We start from the raw sequence: 21,013 nt of genomic DNA, 5'->3' as shown, positions 1-21,013 counted from the left end.
CTGCAGCTCTCGCTGCTCTCAGTGGCACACCCAACTTGAAATTGCTCTATTTGATCATAATTACAGGAGATTAAGAGATTACTGCAATAACACTTTGTTAATGTCAATACATACACTGTTCTTGAATTTCCCTTTTGATAATGGGGGATTTTTTTTTTTGCAGTAGCAATGATCAGCTCGTACTGCATAAATTAAATTGATTCAAGTTTACATATTTCAAAGGTGCTCGGTTCTCAGAGGGAGTCGAAGATGTTGCTTTAGCCTTTGACTTCATGTTGTTACAGTTTTCATAACTGTGGTTCCTTCATGCAAACAAGCCAAGCACTGTTCTGCATGTAGGCCTGCCACACTGTGCATACACACTAGTATAGGTTGTCTATGCATTTTTCTCTGTTATACATGTCACATCATGTGCCCAGAGTCTCTTTTGTATCATTCAGTATTGTAGGTTTTTTGCCATGCATCCTTATATGAAGCACGTACATGTGCTGCAAACTGCAAGCTGCTGCACATAAATGATTTAAATGTATACAGCTTTCCATTCATGTGTTGGCAAAGGCAGGCCAAACAGTTGGACACACACCAGGTTCTGAGCCTTCAGTATCAGGCCATTTTATGGGTTATGGGAATTCCCCAAGTCTCACAGTGAAATCGCTTCCCCCCATTCACCAGTTTCCTTAAAAAGTGCCTCTCCGATACGAGCTAAATGTGTGGGTGAGTTGTTGTTTATTTGTTTTAACATTTGAAATGTAAGTAAAGAATATTTTAGATGTGTGCATTTTCATAGATATGTGGATTTTTTAAAATATAGTTTTGGGTGGGTCAGTTTTTGTTCTCAGTTATAAGCTGCCCTTTGTTTGCAACAGAATGTTTTGGGCAAATGTAACAGTGAAAACATCCATCACGCTAGAAAAGAAGAGATTTGTGATAAATATTGTATAAAAATCTGTTGTATATATTGACCACAGTGTATATTATCATATTGCTTTTGTTTTTTCCATTTAAAAACAGTTTTAAATATGGTTGTGTGTTATAAAAAGTGAAGATAAAATAACTCAGACTATACTTTAAAACTGATTTACTCATTATCATAAATAAATCTGTTAGTATCCATTACACACAGGCCGAGAGCTAATACAAAGTCTTGGATTTTATAAAGTCTAAAACTTTTTTTTTTAACTAAAATTGATGTAAGTAACCTGTAAAATGTTAAAATACATTTGTATCTGTTGCCAGTGATATGTAGCCCAGTTTTTTGGGTGGTTTTTGCATTGCGATAGAGTCTCAGCAGGAATAATGTCCCTGATTTAATGCCTCGAGAAGGATGGCTGGTCACTACTCGGCAAACAAAAGGACTTTTTGTATTAAGTAGCACAGAGCTAATGACTATCAGCTGCTAATTTCCACTGCTGGGAGATGAGAAAGTGTCCCTGTCTCAGCAGGGTGAGGTGCCTACTCTGTGCTACAGACAAAAAGGGTTTAGAGAAGGGCTCAAATTTGAGGATTGCTCATTAAAACCCCCCAAAAAACAAACATATCATGTGTTCACTCTGCTAGCTTTGTGCAGTGCTTTAAAACATTGTCAAATGTTGGTGGGAGCATAAGAAAAAGTGTGCAGTTTGTCACCCAGCAAGACTGAATGATGGGTGACATTTCCTGTATCCTCAGGGCTGTAGTTTTTGTTTTCTTCTGGCAGTCTCAGAGTCATCAGCCTGTTTATCATTTCTGCACATCACAGCAGCCCGAAGTGGAAACACTTTGCACCAAAAAAAATATGGGCAATGTAAATGTTGGCAGGCACAGGAATGAGGAAAAAACAACTTCTGTGTGTGTGACAGCCACATGAGCTGTGCTCTTGCTTTTTCCTGTAGACACTAAATGGCTCTCTGGGGACCACAGTCACACATTTTTACCAGACTTTTATGGCCAAAGGGATAGATACCCTTTGTGTGTGCATGTGTGCGTACGCCTATTGTTTCATTGTTGTACGTGGCTTTAGTTGAAGCATGTGACTTTTCACTTGACTTGAAAAGGGCGTTTATGGCTGATTTGTGAAAGGATTTTCAAATAAGGTGTGTTGTCTTAAATCACATGCTGTCCACCCACTGTCTCTTGTTTTCTCACTTATTCTCTTTCTTTACAGTAAGATTTTCTGTCAGAGGTTAAGTCAAAGACATCAATGAGTAAAAGGAACTTCTATTTAAAATCAAGCTGATTTCTCTGTTAAAGCAGTTTTAACACTATGTCAGTAACCCACCAGTAGAGTTTTTACATGACAGGAAGTAACAATAATAGAAAAGCTAAACACAAGTATAAGATTAGTTGAGGTTTGGTATGAATTATGTCATGTATAGCAGTTTTACTTGTTATTTGTGTAAGATTTTATTGGCACTCCTCACAGAGCCTTACAAATTACGCAGGAGGCTTCTCAGCCGGGAATATCCTTGTGTGGTTCAGTGTGATTGTGTGTAGCCACAAGCTAAATGATCAAGTATCACACTTTGTGTTTCCAGCTACCAGAGGAACAGCGTACATTACTCCCTGAGGAAGAAACATAACCGCAGATTATCTGTTTGTCAGTTCCCACAAGATGTCACTATTGCTCCAAGTGATTAATTTTAGCCTTCTTGGGGGGGTCTTCAATAAAGTTGGGACAGTTCTGGTCAAATATAGTGAGCAATGTGTGAGAAACACAGTTTTAAGTAAAAGTTCCATCCAATAAATGATGAGTCTGTTAATTTAGCACTCTACATGTTTTCCTTATCTAACGATATATGGGTGTTCCAACCTTCCTTGAGACAACATACATACAACTGAAGTGGACGTTTAATTAAAAAGAGTTAGGTCAGCACTGAAAAAACTAATATTTGGGGTTGATTGTGTTATAGGTACAGTGTGTACTCTTAATACCTCATATGGACATAATGGACTGGGAAAAAAAAAAGAATATTACTACTGTAATATTCACGTCTCACAGGCTGAACTCTTATACAAGCTCAAAGAACGTAAAAGTCAGTTATTCACCTTATTTATAAAACAAATAGTTCATCTTCATTTTAATTGTTATATCGCAGTTAAAGCTAATCCATTTCTTGATCAACTAGATAGTTAATCAGGAAATAGACAAAACAGTGTGTTTGGACGTTTTTCAGGAAACTGCTTTATTTAAATGTATTTTTTAATCACAACTCATCATCACACATCTCTTAACAATAATTTAGTTCAGCTTAAAAATCTGCGTAACTCGAACTAAAACGTATTGCCCTCTCAGTTCAGAGGAAATATGTGATGCAATCACAGAAACCCCCACCAGCTCCATCTCTGAATTTATCAATGAGGGAAAAAAAAGTCACTGAGTGAAAATGGTCGGGGTTTGTCGCATGACTTTGGGGGGATGGGAGTGATAGTCGGGGTTCAGACAGTACACAGTAAAAACAATAGTAATGTTAATACGAAATATAATTAAAATGACTACAATTCAAGAGAAAATACAGGGGATTTAAAAAAATATATTATCATTATTAATATTATGAGTCTTACTTACCATCGAATTATTGCATCATTCACTGTTTTGCCATATATGGATATTGATGCCTAAAAGTAGATCATGTGAACAGGTTTGGCAATTCTGGTAATACCTCCACGGTTAGAATACATGTAGAGCTTTTGCTCCAGTGTTTACATTAAGGTCAGCTGCTCCTGTTGGTGCCCCTCTGATAGAGCCGAGCTGCGATTGGCCACGTTGCTGTCAATCATCGCTGTTTACCAAACGTTGCGAGGTGGAATTTCCCAGGTTACAGCATAGACTCAGTAGACCACTTCCGCAATACATGTCTGGGCAGACGAGAGGCCACTGCGAGCTGAAAGGTACCGAGCAAAAAAGCCACCTCTTTGTTTTTTTGGCTTGGCGTTTATCTCCGCGTTTCCAGCGATTTACCGAATCGATTACAGTCTCTGTAGAGGAAAAATAAGGGGAGTTTAGCGCCTTCGTTTCCCGCACAGTCATCTAGTGTTAGCTAGCCGACAGCTAACGAGGATGTTGCTAGCAATTTGCATGACAACAGCGAAAACTAATATTAGCTTTCTTCAGCCAATCAAGGTAGCTGTCATTAGCTAGATTGTGGTGTATTTGAGTCTGGTCTCCTGGATAGATGTGTGTTAGTTGGATTTGCATTACATTTTGTTTTGTTTTGTTATTTTCTTTGCTCTGCTTTTGTTCCCTTTTCCCAGGATAAGAACGTTGTAGTTGTCATATTTTCCCATCAAAATAGCTAGCACATTTTTGCCATATGTCCGGCTCTGTCAGGGTTCATAGTACAGAATTTGTCCTCTCAAAGTCGTCGTCGGATTTTTATTTTCCGTACAACGTTTCGCTCATAGTCCACAGTCGTCCCGTTAGAAATTATAACAGGTCGCTAGTGTCACGCTGTGTAGTATTAAAAAAAAGGCAGGTGGTATTAATTTCATCTGAGCATATTTGCTTTTTCTTCCGAGCTCCTGTTATAAAACTTTATCTTATGTTCAAGTGTTCAACTTTGAGAGTACGAGCGTATTTGGTGATCTTGTGGTGTACCTTTTATACTTTTAAATAACCTATATCAGTGACACAATTTTAAGTCGGAGCTTAAATATAACTTCACAATGTAACAATTGCCAGGATTTCTTTTTCCAGTTGTTTACTTTTTCAGCCTGTTAGAAAACTCTTTGTTTTCTGTAAAGGTCAGCTACTCCTGACTTCTTCTGTGTGTTCTTGTGTCTCCTGCTGCGTAGCTTCTGATATTTTTATTAAGTTAAAAATACCAGTTTGTGTCTTCTTTCCACAGTTCAGAGGACAATGTGTAGGAAGTAAGCAACGGCAATGGAGGGGAAAGGACCATACCGCATCTATGATCCAGGTGGGAGTGAGGTCAAGGCCAGGGATGAGGCTGGAGGAGGGAGCAGCTATCGGCAGCTGCTGGAAGAGAACAGCATGCTGAGAGAACGGATGAAGGGACTTAAGAGCTTAGGTATGTTTCTAAAGACTAGTTATCTCAAGTTGAAGTTAAGGCCGTGTGTATGTGTGTCCGTCTGTGTGTCGATCCTTTTCAACCCCTGGGGCTGTGGCGTGTGTTCCTTATGCTTGGATCCTTTACCAGAGGCTTGGAAGTTTGAGAGTTCTGTGCAGTATCTAGGATTGCACTCCTCTGGACAGTGACCTCTGAGATTGTGCCTGGAATCTGCTGGAGCCATTCTTCAAGTCTTGGGGTTACAGCTCCTAATGCTCCTGTTACCACGCTGCTCCAGTTGTTCTTTCAGCCATTGGTACTTTTTTGTTTTCTTGTGAGCTCGCTTTCAGATCTTGCTTACCACTGGGATTACCATGTCTATCACTGCTGCATTGTGATAGACAAGGCTTTTCTGCTCTTTGTCATCCACCACTATGGTTAGCAGCTGCACGACTGTCTGGAACTTGAAATCCCGTAGGACTTTAGGCCTGTTGTTCTCAGCCATCCTTGGCTGTATCTCCCATCAAGAAGTGTGGATTTTTAATCCATATGTGGCACATATGTTCCTTTACACTATCCCAGCCACTTGATTGTGTCGACAATGTACTGCATAGTCTCCGGGGCTCCTTTGCACAGCCATCAACTTGGGTCCTTGGATCCAGTACTGTTATTTCCAGAGCTCTGCAGGTATCATATATTGGCTCATGTGGCCACTCAGCCTAGTTCATAAGACCCTGAGTGGATCTTCCATGTTAAGAGGAAGCAGGTAATTGGCTGGCTTGTAGTTTGATGGTGTTGTACCCTTGTGGGGGTTCCTTCCTGCTCAGATTGTTCTGGCCTTTGTTATTCAGTACAGAAGAGTACCTGCTGTTAGCAGTCCCTTTTATTTGTGCTGCCAGCTGTCCATGGTGTGTTAGCTTCTTCATCAATCATCTTCAATTATTTTAGGTCCTGGTGCTGTCTAGCTCTTCATTCTAGAGGCTCGTTGCTGGATGTCTACCTTTGTGATCTTGACTGGCACTTTTTCTGAGGTTGCTGCTCTTGGATCCACCAGCCGCTTGGCTTTGGTGTTGTATCATTTCTTCCTCCCAGATGTTTTTCCAGTTATTTCTCTCCAGCCTACTTGGACTAAAAGTAGATCAGTGTTTTTAGGATTATTGTGGCAGTGACATCTAGCTCATTGGTTTTAGTGATATTGGTAGTCGGGAAAGCTCGAGGTAGAGCTGCGTTCACATCTACAAGCATCTCCTGTGATGGGATTTTGTCAGTGAGTGAGGGGAGTTTTGTCCTTTGTTCCGGGTCTAGCTTTAATTTGGTCACATCTTCATCCTCAGCTCAGGAAGATGGAACATCTACTTCAGTTAGACTGCTCTTTTTGGCTCATTATGTCCGTAATACCACTGGATTTCCAACTTTGATGGTGGCTTTCTTTTACTGATGTTGGAGCACCGATTTACCATGTGCTCCTTGGTCACAGTGGATGCTCAAAACGTTTTTTCCGAAAGTTTCTACACAGAAAGTTGAGAAAACTGCTCAGCTTGAATTCTGTAGCAGCAGAAAGTTGAACAGACTTTTTAAATAACACATTTGTTATTTAAAACAAATTTGACGTAGCCTCAAAGAGAACATGTGATGTTGTAGCATCATGTATGTTTGTAGTCAAAACAAAATCCTAAAGTGTCATTCAGTGTCAATGTGGTGAAATGTAGTGAAACCTGAAAATCTGCTTTGGTCATCCATTTAAAAACTCACATGCTATTAATATGAATGGGTCAGTGACTAACTAAAGGAGTGCTTACTCTCTCACGGAGTTTCTGTCACACGTTGTTTGATGTTGTGCTGATATTTTTAGTGACAACAGGGTTTGCCGGTAGACACAAAGCTAGATTAAGTGAAGGTGTTACTAGATAGAGACGAGCTCTCTCTAATACCTGCAGGTGATTTGCTGGAAGAGTCTCAGTCAGAGGCGTCGAGGCTTCGGCAGCGAGTGGAGGAACTTGTGAGAGACAACGAAGCCCTGAAATCGTCCAGCTTCGCCGCCAGTTTGTGTATGGGAGGGCCCATTCAAACTGAGACACAAAGTAGGTTTCACATACTTAAAGGCAACGAAGGAGACTTTTCTTCACATTTTTGGATTATTACACAGTGTGGCCAGCATTTGGCTGATTGTTACCATTAATGTTCATTTGGTGTATTTCAGGTAATAAACCCTGTTTACATACCACAGCCGAGCAGAAGGAGGAGCAATCAAGCTGTTTAGGAAAGACTCTTCAGCCAGAGAAGCCCAATGTAAATAATCTGTTTGTGCTTTCTGTTCAGGTAGAAATGACCCTGTTATTTTAAGACTAGCTGTAGGCATTATCAGGGCCTACAATATAACATCTGAGTGGAGAATGTTAACTTCGTCGTTGTTTTTTGGCATCATGTTCGAGTTGTGTGTGTGTGTGTGTGTGTGTATGTGTATATATATATATATATATATATATATATGTATATGTATATATATATTTTTTTATAGGATGCCATGTCAGAGTTTGAGGTGGTGAATATGGAGGGAAAGACTTCAGAGGCATTGACAGTACGTACCAGATGTATAGCTCAAATCTATTTGAATCATATGGTTATTATTAGCATTTATTCTTTACCCTATGAAAGGACTGACATTAGTTTGTATAGGTTTCTGTTTAGTGAGGTTAAATTTAATCATTCCTCTTTATAGCCATTTCCTCAATATTGGACATGCATCCTTGGTGTGTTGACTCACCAAAAAACTCAATACTGGTAGCTCCAGCCTGAGTCAGTCAGGGGAAAGTCCAGGATTGTCACTGACTAGAATTACACCGCTGATTCATTCACACACTAAATCCCAGGGGATGTGTTAACAGGACACTAGGCCAATGTTGAGGTGCACATGTTAAAACTTATGCTAGTGGCCAGCCTGTCACATATTCTAAAAATTTTAGCCTACCTTCCCATCTAAAATATATGTTGGCAAAAGAAGAAGAGCTAATTGTAGTCTGTGGGTAGTAAAAATAAACCCAACAGGACCAACTAGTTTGCCTTTCATACAAATCGGCTGCTCCCTTTCATAGAGAATGATGACTCTTACAGAATGGTGTTTTAAATTCATATGTAATTGAGAGCACGCTCACTGAGTCAGCTTGAGAGGAACAGGTGACTGACTGGTTACTTGTGTGGGTATCTTCAGGCCGGGTCAGCAGTAGGAGTAATTCCCCTCCTTCCTCAGGAGAACATCGAGCTAGCGAGCCAGCTGAAGAGGCTAGAGAGCTCATTCAGCATATTTGCTGAGGAGTCCAACCCAAACCAGCTGTTAGCGCACCTTGGTCGCATGGCTGTGGAGTTTCATCATCTTTCTTCAAAAGTCCAAAAGAATGAACAGAGGACCTCCCTCCTACAGGTATTGCACACAACTATTGTGTCATTAAACTAAAAAAATATGACAAATCACCACAGTGCTTATTAGAAATAGTGATTTAAGTGTTGTAATAGTGCAAGAGCAAACCAAGTGTTTATACAATGATCAGTCATGTTAAAGAAAAATATAAAATCTAAATTTTGTTATAGCAACTTGAAACTGTCACGCTAAATACTACCGCTATGGCACGCCCGGGATAACTTGCTGACTTTAAAAGCATTTTTGTGTCAGATTTGACGGGTCGCGAGTGTAAAACTACAGATGCAATAATACTTCATCTGGACGGATGTTGTTTCAGCACTTTAACAGTGATTTAAGTGTTATTTGTGGTAGACCAAGTAGGCTGGAGACTTAAAAACTTAAAAAAACAAAAGCTGAACGTACTCGGTGCTCTGTGTAGAACTTATAAAACATTCAATAAAATATTTTTCAAGTCTCACTACTTTCACTACATGGAACATTAATTTTTCCTCAAAACCCTGTGGGCGGGAAAAGGGTTATTTAATGGGATGAAAATGGGAAACTAAAGCTTGATTTGTCAGATAAAGGAAATGGCATTTCCTTATCTGTTAGAGTACACGTGACTTGCATTCCAACATAAACTTATGTTGCGTTTTAAATTATCTTTGTGTCATTGGGTTGATGGCATTTCTGGATATGCGACTGAATACAGATCATAAGAAAATGTCAGAATGGTGTTTAATATTGTCCTCATTGGGTTTTATAGACTCTCTGTGAGCAGCTCAGACAAGAGAACAATGAGCTTAGAAAGAAAATGGAAGAGGATCATCATATCAGGAATCGAGACTTGGAACAGCTGAGGTAATGTTTCTCCTTTTGATGTGACTGTGCTACAAATAAAACAATACTATCGCTCTGACATCTTGTTCTCTTTTCTTCTGGTCTGTTTTTTAATTTTTTTTTTTTGTGGGACTGTTTTGCTTCTTATAATCATTTGATTTTATGACGAGTCAAATTCTCATTACTGTTAATAAAATATGTATCACCTAATCTTTACTTTGCCCTTGATGTTAACAATTAAGCACGCTTTCACTTCTGAAGGGGATTACTCCAGGGCTTTCTGGCGTTGTAGGTTCTTCCCAGAAGACCTCCAATAGCTGGAGCATGATGACAGCCATGTCTTAGAATGAGACCTAGTTCTCAAACACTATCATTTTCATTTTCATGCCGGTATAGACAGGAAAATCAGAAACTTAAGGAGTTGGTCACAGGAGCGGCAGCAGTGGCGGCAGCATCTGCGTCGCCACCTGACGCTGAAACTCCAGAGGCCAAAGAGGAGCCGGTGAAGGAGGAATCTGCGGCTGTCCGACCCAAAATGGAGGCCACCACACCACAGAAGGTAGTTTCAGTTTAATTAAAATTGATTTATTTAAATTTGTACACATACATTATATGCTGCAGCTTCATATTTAAAACATTTCTATAAAGTATTTTTTACCAAAACCAGTTTTTAATCTGTGTTCTTTTTAAAGACATTTAATTAAATGATTCTCAATAATCTTGTGACTGAAAATTTCCCACTCGTGACCTCTTACAATGTGCGTAATGTAGTAATGTTGTGGATTTAGGAATATTTTATGTTCCCCCAACCCCCCAGAGTGGAAAAGCTGCAGAGAAAACCCCAACTAAACCTTGTGATGTCGAGGTGTATGAAAAGAAGATCAAGCTTTTGGAGAAGCAGAGAAAGGATGTGAGTCTTGCTTGCTTACTTTCTTACTTACTGCTCATCCTCTTTTGCCATAGGGGAAAGTCTCTGTGTATTTTGTTTCCTACATGTTCAGTGGTGTTTGTTTCGCTTTCTGGCTTCTTACAGGTGCTGGAGGTGAACAAGCAGTGGGACATTCAGTGGAACGCCATGAAGTCACAGTTTGAGCAGAAGGTACAGTAATGACTTTACAGCTGCTGTGACGGGTGTGGGAAGGCGTTACGGTGCTCTTGACTGCTTAAAAGAATTTTAAAGACAGTTTTTTCTTTTTTTTAACTTCTTTTTTTAAATTTCAGGCCTTTTTTTTTTTTTTAACATTTTCAAAATATTGAATCACTTGCATCAGTTAGCTCTGTTTGGTCCAGTTTAGCTGAAAGAGATGTTAAACGCTCTTTTGGACTTAAAATAAATCACTTGTACCCAGTAAAAGTGATTTAACAAGTGTCAGTACAAGTGAGGTACCAGTCACAAATTTCATTGGGTGTCTCTCTGTAACACCAGACTCAGTGATTTGTGTGTAAAATTGATTACATGCTATGAAAAGCTGAAATTGAACTAAAGAGTTCCACTGTATTCATTTCAGCATATAAAGAAGCTAAGGTTAGTTACCTGTGGGGTTCAAATATTGTTTTAATTACTTATTTTATGAATTAAAGGTGCTTCTGGTGTCTGTAGCAACACATTTTCCAAGTGATGGTTGAATTTAGTTTCAAGTGTTTTGCCAAACTAAAAAAAAATATTACTGATCACTGAGCATCGTGACATTAATTAGGTGAAATATCGTGATTTAACAGAAAAACAAGCAAAAAACCTGTGATGGGTGAAGTGACAGATGGAAAGCATTTTTAATTTGAAAAAAAAAAAACTTTAACAAACAGGACTTTGAAGTTTGTGTTTATGACTTGGCAGAGAAGCAGCTGTGTATGTGTCTAGTTTTTTTCTTCTTTTTTTCTCTTTTTTCTTTCTTTTCTTTTTTTCTTTTCTTTTTTTTTTTTAAATGTGCTTGTCCAGTGGAAAAGGTGCAATCTTGCAATAGCTTGCGATCTGAACATGCTTACCACAAGGCCTGTCACACTTCAGTAAGAATTCCCCTTACCTCTCCGGTACCCGCTGACTTCCTGCTGTGGTGCAGTCAGAGGGCAGCAGAGACACACAGACGTACACACTCTCACATTGACACTCACACACCTATGTTGTGCACACCCACAATTATGTACAAACCTACATTCACACTTCGTTCAGACAGGGACACCGTGCAGCTTTGGGTTATAACCACAGAACCCTAGATATATCCATTTGCGTCACTCGGTTCGTTCATATGTTACACAAAAACAGCAGTGCGTGTTTGCGAATTTGATGGCTTAGTTTTCTATTTAGATAACATTTCTGAAGCTAATGCCTGTCAATACCGGAGCGTTATTACTTAATTGGTTTTATTTATTATTAGGCACTTTATGGCAATTTATAAAAAATTGGATCTTTGACAATGTGATTATTTCCTAAACTAAAAGATTGCCACTTTTCCTCAGATCACAGACCTCAGACAACGGCTAGCCGAGTCACAGAAAACTGTGCTTGAGCTGGAGGCTGAGCGGGAGCAGAGGCAACGCGACTACGACAAGAAGCTGCTGCTGGCCAAGTCCAAGATCGAAAATGTCCAGGTGAGAATACAGATGTGGAAAAGGCCAGGTGAAACTGGTCTAAACGAAAGCAGGGCACAGATTGACTGTGGAAAAGGTGTTTTTAAAGCCATGGTGTCCGCGTGCGTTCGTTCCAGGGGGAGAAGGAGTGTTTAAACACTGAGACGGCCGAGCTGAAGCAGAAGATCCGCTACTTGCAGGATCAGCTGGTGCCCCTCAGCAAACAGAGAGAATACCAAGAGAAGGAGATCCAACGCCTCAACCGAGTGAGTGTGGAAGAGATGCAAAAAGAGCAATCAGGCGCAGTAACGTTTCTGTCAGGGTAACATTGGTTTTTGTCTTATTCAGGCTTTAGAAGAAGCCTTAAACCTACACTCACCTTCATCCTCCCAACAACCTCCTGGCCAGGGCAACTTTGCAGATGCAGCCAACAACTTTAAGAAACAGGAGCTGCTCACTCAAATTGCTGTACTTAAAGAACAGGTCAGATAAACAGAACATTTACACACACACACTGTCGCAGTCCTGCAGTTACGTGGGCATTTCCCTTCAGCTGCTTTTTCTTTCTTTGCACTTCAGGTAAAAATCTTTGAGGAGGACTTCAGAAAAGAAAGGAGCGACAGGGAGCGAATGAATGAAGAGAAAGAGGACTTGAGGCGGCAAGTTGAAAGACTTCAGGGTCAGATTACTAATTTGACCAATCAGGTAAGATCGTGCTCATGCGACATATTTTTTTTTTTCCTGTATATAATGTGACCAGGAAAGCTTTAGCTTTTGTATAATTTTGCTGCTAGTGGCTATTCTAGCTGACCTGCCCTAATATGAGGTTCTTTATTTTTCTTGTTGTGTACTTGTTGGTGTGGCGCAGCTTCATCAGGCGCAGAACGAGTGTCAGAGAGAACGTACAGAGAGATGTAAGCTGGAGAGACTGCAGATGCAGCATCACAAACAGGTACTGCTAGTGTTACATATACACTGAAATGGTGGATTAAAGGGCGCTGTTACACTGAGTAGGTGAAATATTTGGTCAGTGTGGCCATTTGTTGAAGCATATTTAAGACTCCTGAAAAGAAAGTTCCAAAAGGCTACAGGTGGTGGGTAAAGCTTGCAGACTAGTGCCCCCTAGTGACAGAATGGTGGAAGACTAGATTGACTTGACTGTAGTAGGTTCATGCCAAACGAATCACAAGAGCCTCACTGCAGCTAGCTTGTTTCGGTCAGTGCATTTGGGAGCAGCGAGGTGAACACTGGCACGCCTCAGTGGGAGGCAGAACCGCAGCAGGGTTGAAGGTCAGCAGCGTCCCGTGCCACAACAGGGCCGCTGCATTCGCTGAGAGTAGCCGCAAAGCACTGATTGGGGATCACATGTGTACTTGTGATCCCTCGTAGGGGCAGCAGCAGGAAAGACGTACCTCAGACCCCACGTCAGACTCAGTGAACGGCCCGCTGAGCCCTCCCTACTGTGGTCCCTTTGTGCAGGTGGGACCGCAGGGCCTTGAAGGTTGGCCCATACACTTCCCTCCCCGGATGCCCAATGCAGCAGGCGCCGCAGCCGCAGCCGCCGCAGCACCACCCCCTGTACGAGACTTCCAACCCGTTACCCCGGTAAGGGCGCTCTAAAGCCCCTCTGTCTTTGTCTCTGGAGTGACTCTGGTTCACTGAAGAAACAAGGCTCTCTTTTTTTTTTTTTCTTTTCAATTTCTCTCTTACCTCTACTTCCCTTACTTGCTGGGGGCAGCACGCTTACATTCAATAACCAATATTAGGTTATGGCAAAGACTTAAGGGCTGCTGATTGCGACGAGTAAGAATAGAAATTTTAACATAATTGTTCTGGTTTTTTTTGTTTTTTTTTAAATCAGGGTTTTCCTTGGCAGTTGTCATTCAATCAACCTGAGAGGGGGTTGAGAGGGGCCAGAGCAGTAGGAGAAAGTTCACGACCACCACCAGAGAATGCAGGTAAGATACAACCAGTCATATGTAGTTTATTTCTATTGCACAATACAAGATGGTGTGTGTATTCAAACACTTGTAGTGGAAGAACAATGAGCCAAACTTTGTCATTAGTTATGCTTAAAGTTCTTCAGCTCAGAGGTGTAAACTATAGTGGGGTAAGGCTTATGTTCATATCAACTATTAGCAGCACTATCCGTTCATGCAAATCACCAATGATTCTTTTGAAACATGATGCAATAATTTAGTTCTGCACCTTACTTTGGTGTCCGTAGATCAGTCAGCGGCGGCAGCAGCAGCAGCAGCGACAGGAGCACCTGGAACAGGATTTGGAAAAAGGGAGCGACAGAACATTGACCCTGGAAAGCACTAAAGCATCACCGTACCCACTTAAAAGGAGCCTGGGTAGTAGCATGAAATCAGTTTGTTTTTGAGTTGACAAGGTGTGATTTGACCTATAATTTTCCTACTGAACTGTAGATATCCTATTGTAATGTTGTTTATACTTGCGTTTTATAAGGCTATTTGTGATGCTATTCTGAATATACACATGAAATATTGTTTAGATTTTTTTATCGGCAACTTTAAGTCATTTGTTAAATAGGTTGGAATAATTAACATAGATTTTTTTGTTTTGTTTTGTTTTCCAGACAATATACCTATGTGATTGTCTATCTGCAAGTATGTAACAAGTAGTTTGTTACTTGTAGGGTCACAGGAAGCCATTCCCCAGTAAGACTAAGACTACATATACTCATTCCAACCATGAATGATTATATAGGTACACTGAATCATAGAGCTTAAAATGTGAATGTTAATTGATTTATGAGGGTTTTCAGTACCATCGATGTTATAGAACTGTCCCATAACTGTGTAACTGTTCAAAAGTGGTTGTTGAAATACAAAAATTTTGGGAAATGAATTTTGATGGTATCATACCAAAAAAAAAAAACATGATTGTGATTACTGATAATTTATTTATAACCTGCTGTTTTGATAGTTGCATTGACTAAGTGTAAATCATTGTCTTTAGTAATGCTGTTCTTTCTATGTTGTTAGTGTAATCCCAATATATTGTAGCTATTGACATTGTATGTTTGTATCAGACACAATACGCAGTACATACACAACCTTTTTTTTTTTTTTTTTTGTAATTTCTCCCCCATGATGATGGACCTAATCTCATTAAACACTTCAACTTGATTTGACCACTCATTCCGATATTTATGCTCATCTCACTGCATCCTGTACCACTGCACACAGCGTAGCCCCAACACACAGTACCAAGAGTTACAGCAGCAAAATCTTAAGGCAGCAGCCGCGTCCTCATATACCTGTTATGTAACATAACCTGAGTTGTACTTACCAGTACAAAATATCTAAATTCAGCTCAAGCAGCAGAATGAGGACGATTTTCATCAGAATTCAGAGGCCGTGGTTAGACACCCAGTTACAGCAGTACAGCCACTCCAGAGGATAAAACCCTCTGTCGGGATGTCGAGACTTTTTGTTTCCATCCACTTCAACAACCAGCAACCCACACCTTGCCGACTGACCTGTGAACTGCTGTAACGCAGTCAAAGTCGCAATAACAGATAGCGGATCCACACCTCCAGGTCACACTATTAGGAAAAAGTTCAATCTGATCTCCGAATCAACAAGCCTTGCCTGTTTAAACTGAATACCAGTTATGATTACTTAGTATAGTGTATTTTGACTAGTCAGATGAAGGGCTTCAAAAAAAAAAAAAAAAAAAGGTTTGAAATGGCTTACTTTTATCTAGCAAGATATCACCAGGGAACAATCAGGATGGGCTAGAGCTGAGATGAGACATTAACAGAATTGCACTTTGAAAGGTATGCTGTAATTTATGGCAGATGTATTTTCCTGGTTTGTAGCCTATTTTCTTTTTTTTCTCCTTTTTTTTGCTGTAGGAAAAAAGCACATGTGAGACTTTTTGTATTTGACTGGCTTAATAAATCTATTCTAAATGTCTCTTTAGTATCTTACTGTCTGTTTATCTTCCCGTTTTGTTCCACAGAGTACATCGTTTTCACCTTTCTGTGACACAGCACCCACGTTTGTTTCTCATAAAAACTGCACAACACCGTGTTATTCTCCATGATTTATTGAAAGTAATCAACATTTAGACAGTAATGGTTAACAAGTCCTGAGATGGGAAGATGACATGGTGCTGTGGGATTGCAGGGCAGCCTGAATGCACTGAAAGGCTGGCCTAAATCCCAGATTCCAAAGAGGCACCACAGAGTAACTGTTTTCAAGCCTCCTCTTCATTCAACATGCCATCTTCACGGTACAAGAAACTGTAACATTACTCCTCATCAAGCTACCTAAGTTCTACTAATCATTTGCATCTGATTACACTTACTTCATTAGACAGACAATACTAAATGATCGATCAGATCTAATTAAAGACATCCTTTGCGTACTGTTCGAGCAGGTATCTCCGGACGTCAGCTCGGACCACAGAAACTTTGATGGTCGGGTGCCACCTCATCACTGGCTTCCCATCCCTTCCCACCAGAAACTTCTCAAAGTTCCACTTGATGTCGGTACTCTTTAGAGGCTCCCAGAAGAGCCGGCCGTACATGGGACCAAAGTCGATTCCGACAGGGGGGCAAGAGCTCTGCGTGGCACAAAGAACTTTTAACTAAGACTCAGAAGAACATCGCTCAGGGCCATACGATTTAAGGATTTAGAGAGTTTCTGTAAAGAGGAGTGGCCCAAAATCCCTCCTGAGATGTGAGCAAACCTGGTGACCAACTACAAGAAACATCTTACCATGGCAAACAAGGTTTCTTCACCAAGTAGTAAGTCATGGTTTGCTTGGGGATAAAACACTTATCTGCTCAATGACATGCAAATCAAATCAAACTTTTATTTAATGCGATTTTTTCTGGATTTGTTGGTTGATATTCTGTCTTTCTCTGTTAAAATGAAAATGCTAAAATTAGAAAGCTTATGAATTCAGCAGGGTATCAAATAATTATTTTCCCCACTGAATATAACGAAACACATGTAAAGAGTCTAAGCAATGAGAGCAGACAGTAGCATTCATAATACACTTGGAAAAAATAGTTTAATAAGTAAAATACAAAATTAAAATGTAAGTTTCAACTTACAAAGATTCAACTGAATTTCACAAGCAGTTTCTTACCTTAAGGAAAGTATAAACCTCTTGCTCATTTTTCCCATTCACATCACCTTTCTCAAACAGCAGGAAGTTTGGAATGAATCCATTGCCAGGCCTAACGTGTCTGGAATCCAGAAAAAGGACATCCTATCAGCGGACATGCCCCTGAGTACTTTGCTGCTTGGCAGCTGCCCTAGATTCCCTGCAAGCCGAGCAAAGCCACATAGTGTATTGCAGAGGCTTTGCTATGGATCTGTGATGACTGATGCAATCTGAGACATACGTTCTGGGTGTGCTGGAGAGGCTCTCGAACAGAAACTGCCAAAAGATGCTTTCATGCTTTAATGAAGTTTGGTTGATTGACAGAGGATTTACCATTATTGCACATTCCTGTCTACATGCTGCTTTAAAGCTTCTCACCTTACAGCACATATATACGGCCTTGCGATAAGCATGTGACTCAATACCAGAGAATTTAATGTTATCACATCAAAATCCTATCGAGTTCTCTGGAAAACCAAGACCTTCATTGACCTTAATTCATTCATGAGTATTTTTTAAACAGTTTTTTTCTACGTGGCAGACTTGAAGTGCAGTGAAAGACAAAGATTTCTCACTTTAAACCTGGCAGGATTTCATGCCTTTGCCCCGGTTCCTGTTTTCCAAACTGGTTGCAGGGGAAGCCAAGAATAGTTAACCCATGTGGTTTCATCTCCTCATACAGTGCATTCAGTTCTGATGAAAAAAGAGAAAAGAGTTCAGGTGGAGAAACCTTTTTTCCCCCACCTCTTTATTTCTTTTTTAACTGCAGCACAAAACAGCGCTGCCCGTGCCATCTCTTACCCACATACTGATAGGTGAGTCCTCAGTATGTAGCCACGTTGACAAAGAGGACAGCCTTGCCTGCGTAGTCACTGAAGTTCACAGTCTGACTACCATTTAGAGTCTTTGCTCTGTATTTGTAAATGGTGCCTTCCACTGATGAGTTGCATTGCTGCAAATACAGACAAAAGGTCAAAGCACGTTATGTTTACTTTAACTCGCTAACGGCCAATACAGTTAAGATGAGCAAGAACACAGACAGGCTGAACAGGAATTGCTCCAACAAGAACACAATGTGTTCTCAGACTTGAAACAACACACAATATATATATATATTAAAAAGCATAAACCTGAAGCTGGACTTGATGTGGACATAACCTCTCACCTCACACAAATGTATACGAGGGGTGTGTTTAACCTTTTGTTCAGTCACCCTTTTAATGATGTGCCACAGTGAGTGACTGAAAAATGACAACGTTTCATTTGTGTTCTTGTGCTAAATGTTTTTTGACCTAATGACCAATATAGCAACCGAGTAATCACAGGCAATCAGCCAATAAGCATAATGAGTGGCAAATATTTGCAGGTACAGAACTTGCCATGCGTAAGGAAGATATTTATTAGTCTTATGTGATGGTACTGGCTATCTTCAGGATCGGGCGTCTCACTTGGACAAAACAACACATAGGAAAATCTCATTATCAGCTACTTTTTCGTCCCGTCAAGGTCAAATAAACAATCACCTCGACAGTCTGACTTCTATCCACTACAAATGTCAGGAGTTTGTTTGCCCAAATTGATCCTGAAGCTTTAACCAAATAAGCAGCACCAGGGACAGCTGCAATACTTCCCCTTTCTTCCTCTTCATACCTGCGTTGTTGTGTGGGCAACAGAGCTCCTTACAGTAAAAAAAAACAAAAAAAACAAGCTCTGTGTCAACAGGAGAACTCTGCTGACGAACAGTTAAAGGGACCTTAGCTATCAAATTACCCTCACTCACCCAGAAATCTTTACGTGAAATGACAAATGCAGATGTGCCTCTGTATAAAATGGGTATCACAATATTCAAATACATGAAAGCAGAAGGCCATTGCAGTTCCAAATGGTTCTGTTTTAAGCGATTAGCTTTTGTTGATGCACTTTATCTTGTCATTATGGCTGATGATTGCCAGATGCTTCCTTAGACGGTCATTTTTCACAATAAATCAGCACAGCTTGGAAAAAGGATGCAATCATGCTTAGAAATTCACCAACAAAAGAAGCCCAGAGTAACAGGTGTTTATGTTTCTATTCAAAGGCTTGCTGTGCAGCATAAGCTTGAATAAGTAGTAATAAGCAGAAGTCATTGAAAGAGATGTGTGTTGAGCACAGACAGTGAGCAATGGGGGAAGTTATTGTCGCTCAAACTTCCTCATAATTTAACGCAAATAATTTGATATTTGACAAAGAACATTCTAGAAAACACTGACACAGGGCCAAACAAACCACAGCAAGAGTAAAATAGACATATGCTGTGGGAGATTATTTTTCCATGAACATCAAGCAACACTCACCTTATAACCTGCAACGTTAACAGGTGACAAATAAATAAAAAACAAAAACATTAACAAGGACGTCATCTTACAACGATGTTGTGACGTGTCTCCTTGTGTCTGAATTCACGCCATAAACATGATGGATATCAACAGGTGGACCTACCTGAGTGAACTGGGAGCCCACGGTGCAGGGTTGCAGCAGACCGAGCAGCAGCAGCGGTAACACGGGCCACATCGTGCAGTCGGTCCCCCCGACACGGTGACTGCTCTCTGTGGATGTCCCTCTTCTAGATAAATGAACTGGCTGGGGTGACGTCATCTGTTGACGTGCACCGATTGTGAGCGCGGATGAACGTGTCAGTAGTCTCCAAGTCAGAAAAATAAAATGTTAATTATTCGTTCTTAGCGCTAATGTTGTGAGCAGAACCATGCTTGCAATTTAGTAATCAGTGGTATGGTGGCCTATACATGCCAAACAAACAATAAACAATTACAACAACAAAAAAGAGAAAGAAATTCTTATTTTATTCGTCTAACTAAGATTTAACCCACAAACAAGACAGGGAACACGTTACATATATACAAAGAAAAAAGTCATATAGATAGATAGATGTATGTGTGTGATGTTTGTTTTTCAAGGTTATCAGAGGTTTTAGACACCTTGAAATCGCTGTAAACATTAAAGAAGAAGTACATGCATGTTTAGCTTAACTTCCTTGGATTTGTGTGTGTTTGTCTGTTGGATTACTATTCAACAGAACACACTGGAATTAAGCAACAGGGGGCACATTACACTGAACAAATGAGGATCTTTCTGCTTGACTTATTGTCAATAGAAAATTGTATGTTTTAGTCAGTATAAGCTTTTAATGATATAAGTTTGCTTGTGATAGAATGCTGCATGATGATCATTTCCTTGCTTAGAACTGGTTGTTCTTTTCATTGTTCAGGACTGATTGTTCTTTATAAAACATGTTCTGATATTTGTATCTGAGTCTTCTCACAGCGATAGGAAGAAGTCAAACAAGCAGTTCTGACCTCCCACACACACACACACACACACACACACATACGCACGCACACACACACACACACACACATACGCACATGCTCACGTCAAATGTATTCATTTTTCTTATGTATAAATAAAGACACGTGCAAGAACAGAGCGCGCATCGCAGGGCCCCCACTCTGGTGTGAGCGTTCTGTGATCGCCCTTGTATACAAGTAAATGCTGCAGCGTCTGTGTGTGTTTCTCCTCTTAGACTCTTAGCTGAAGAAGTGTCTTTAGAATAAATCTCTTGACACTTATCAAGCCAGTTATGCAATATTAGTTCACCCTAACCGAGGACCTCTCTTGTGATGTGTTGTTTTTCTTTTGTTTGGAGGATTAAATAATCATGTCTCATGAATCTGAGATCGAAAAATAAATACATCTAGAACTCAGTGTGTGTTGAATACAAATCAGCTGAGCTGCACATCAATCATGAGTTGTACTTTTAAATCTGCCACAGCGCTGACATGGCAGCAGCTTTTGGCACTATAAACTCAGCACTAACCTGTTGTGTTTATAGTAGTTTATAGTGTCAAATCTCACCTATTAACAGAGATACTGCAGTTTATATAGTGTGACATAGTTTCAAAAGTGCATATGTTACTATAACTGCTGCTTAACTGGCTGTAAAGATTCATAAAAAAAACAGTCAGTGTGCTTTGAATGAAACATTTATGCTAAAGTAAATGAATAAAAAGCTCCTGCGGTG

The 21,013-nt window shown here is 40.2% G+C and overlaps 2 protein-coding genes across 7 annotated transcripts; one reads left to right on the top strand and one right to left on the bottom strand.

Moving 5' to 3' along the window:
- Positions 1–586: 586 nt before the first annotated feature.
- On the top strand, positions 587–15,734 carry tnip1 (TNFAIP3 interacting protein 1). Of its 6 annotated transcripts, none has more exons than XM_031745278.2 (18): positions 587–714; positions 4,824–5,006; positions 6,923–7,066; positions 7,186–7,274; positions 7,504–7,563; positions 8,194–8,403; positions 9,149–9,243; positions 9,619–9,781; positions 10,040–10,132; positions 10,256–10,321; positions 11,677–11,808; positions 11,925–12,053; positions 12,136–12,270; positions 12,367–12,492; positions 12,656–12,739; positions 13,177–13,392; positions 13,649–13,745; positions 14,015–15,734. In XM_031745278.2, the coding sequence occupies exons 2-18, from the start codon at positions 4,859–4,861 to the stop codon at positions 14,110–14,112; spliced, it is 2,085 nt and encodes a 694-aa protein (XP_031601138.1). In that variant the 5' UTR covers positions 587–714; positions 4,824–4,858; the 3' UTR covers positions 14,113–15,734. The 6 variants fall into 6 exon arrangements, with proteins under 6 accessions (XP_031601138.1, XP_031601140.1, XP_031601142.1 ...); XM_031745280.2 differs by lacking the exon at positions 587–714 and adding an exon at positions 3,727–3,867 and having other exon boundaries at positions 8,233–8,403; XM_031745282.2 differs by lacking the exon at positions 587–714 and adding an exon at positions 3,727–3,867 and having other exon boundaries at positions 13,267–13,392.
- A 115-nt stretch (positions 15,735–15,849) lies between these two features.
- On the bottom strand, positions 15,850–19,587 carry gpx3 (glutathione peroxidase 3). The gene is made up of 5 exons (XM_031745301.2): positions 19,414–19,587; positions 17,737–17,887; positions 17,511–17,628; positions 16,918–17,017; positions 15,850–16,386 (listed from the first exon to the last, which is right to left on the bottom strand). The coding sequence occupies exons 1-5, from the start codon at positions 19,567–19,569 to the stop codon at positions 16,165–16,167; spliced, it is 747 nt and encodes a 248-aa protein (XP_031601161.2). The 5' UTR covers positions 19,570–19,587; the 3' UTR covers positions 15,850–16,164.
- Positions 19,588–21,013: the final 1,426 nt, after the last annotated feature.

The sequence above is a fragment of the Oreochromis aureus genome, linkage group 2, assembly GCF_013358895.1.
Source record: "Oreochromis aureus strain Israel breed Guangdong linkage group 2, ZZ_aureus, whole genome shotgun sequence".
NCBI lineage: Eukaryota > Metazoa > Chordata > Actinopteri > Cichliformes > Cichlidae > Oreochromis > Oreochromis aureus.
The sequence above is the reverse complement of the archived record's forward strand: the minus strand, read 5'-3'. Positions and strand labels throughout refer to the sequence as shown.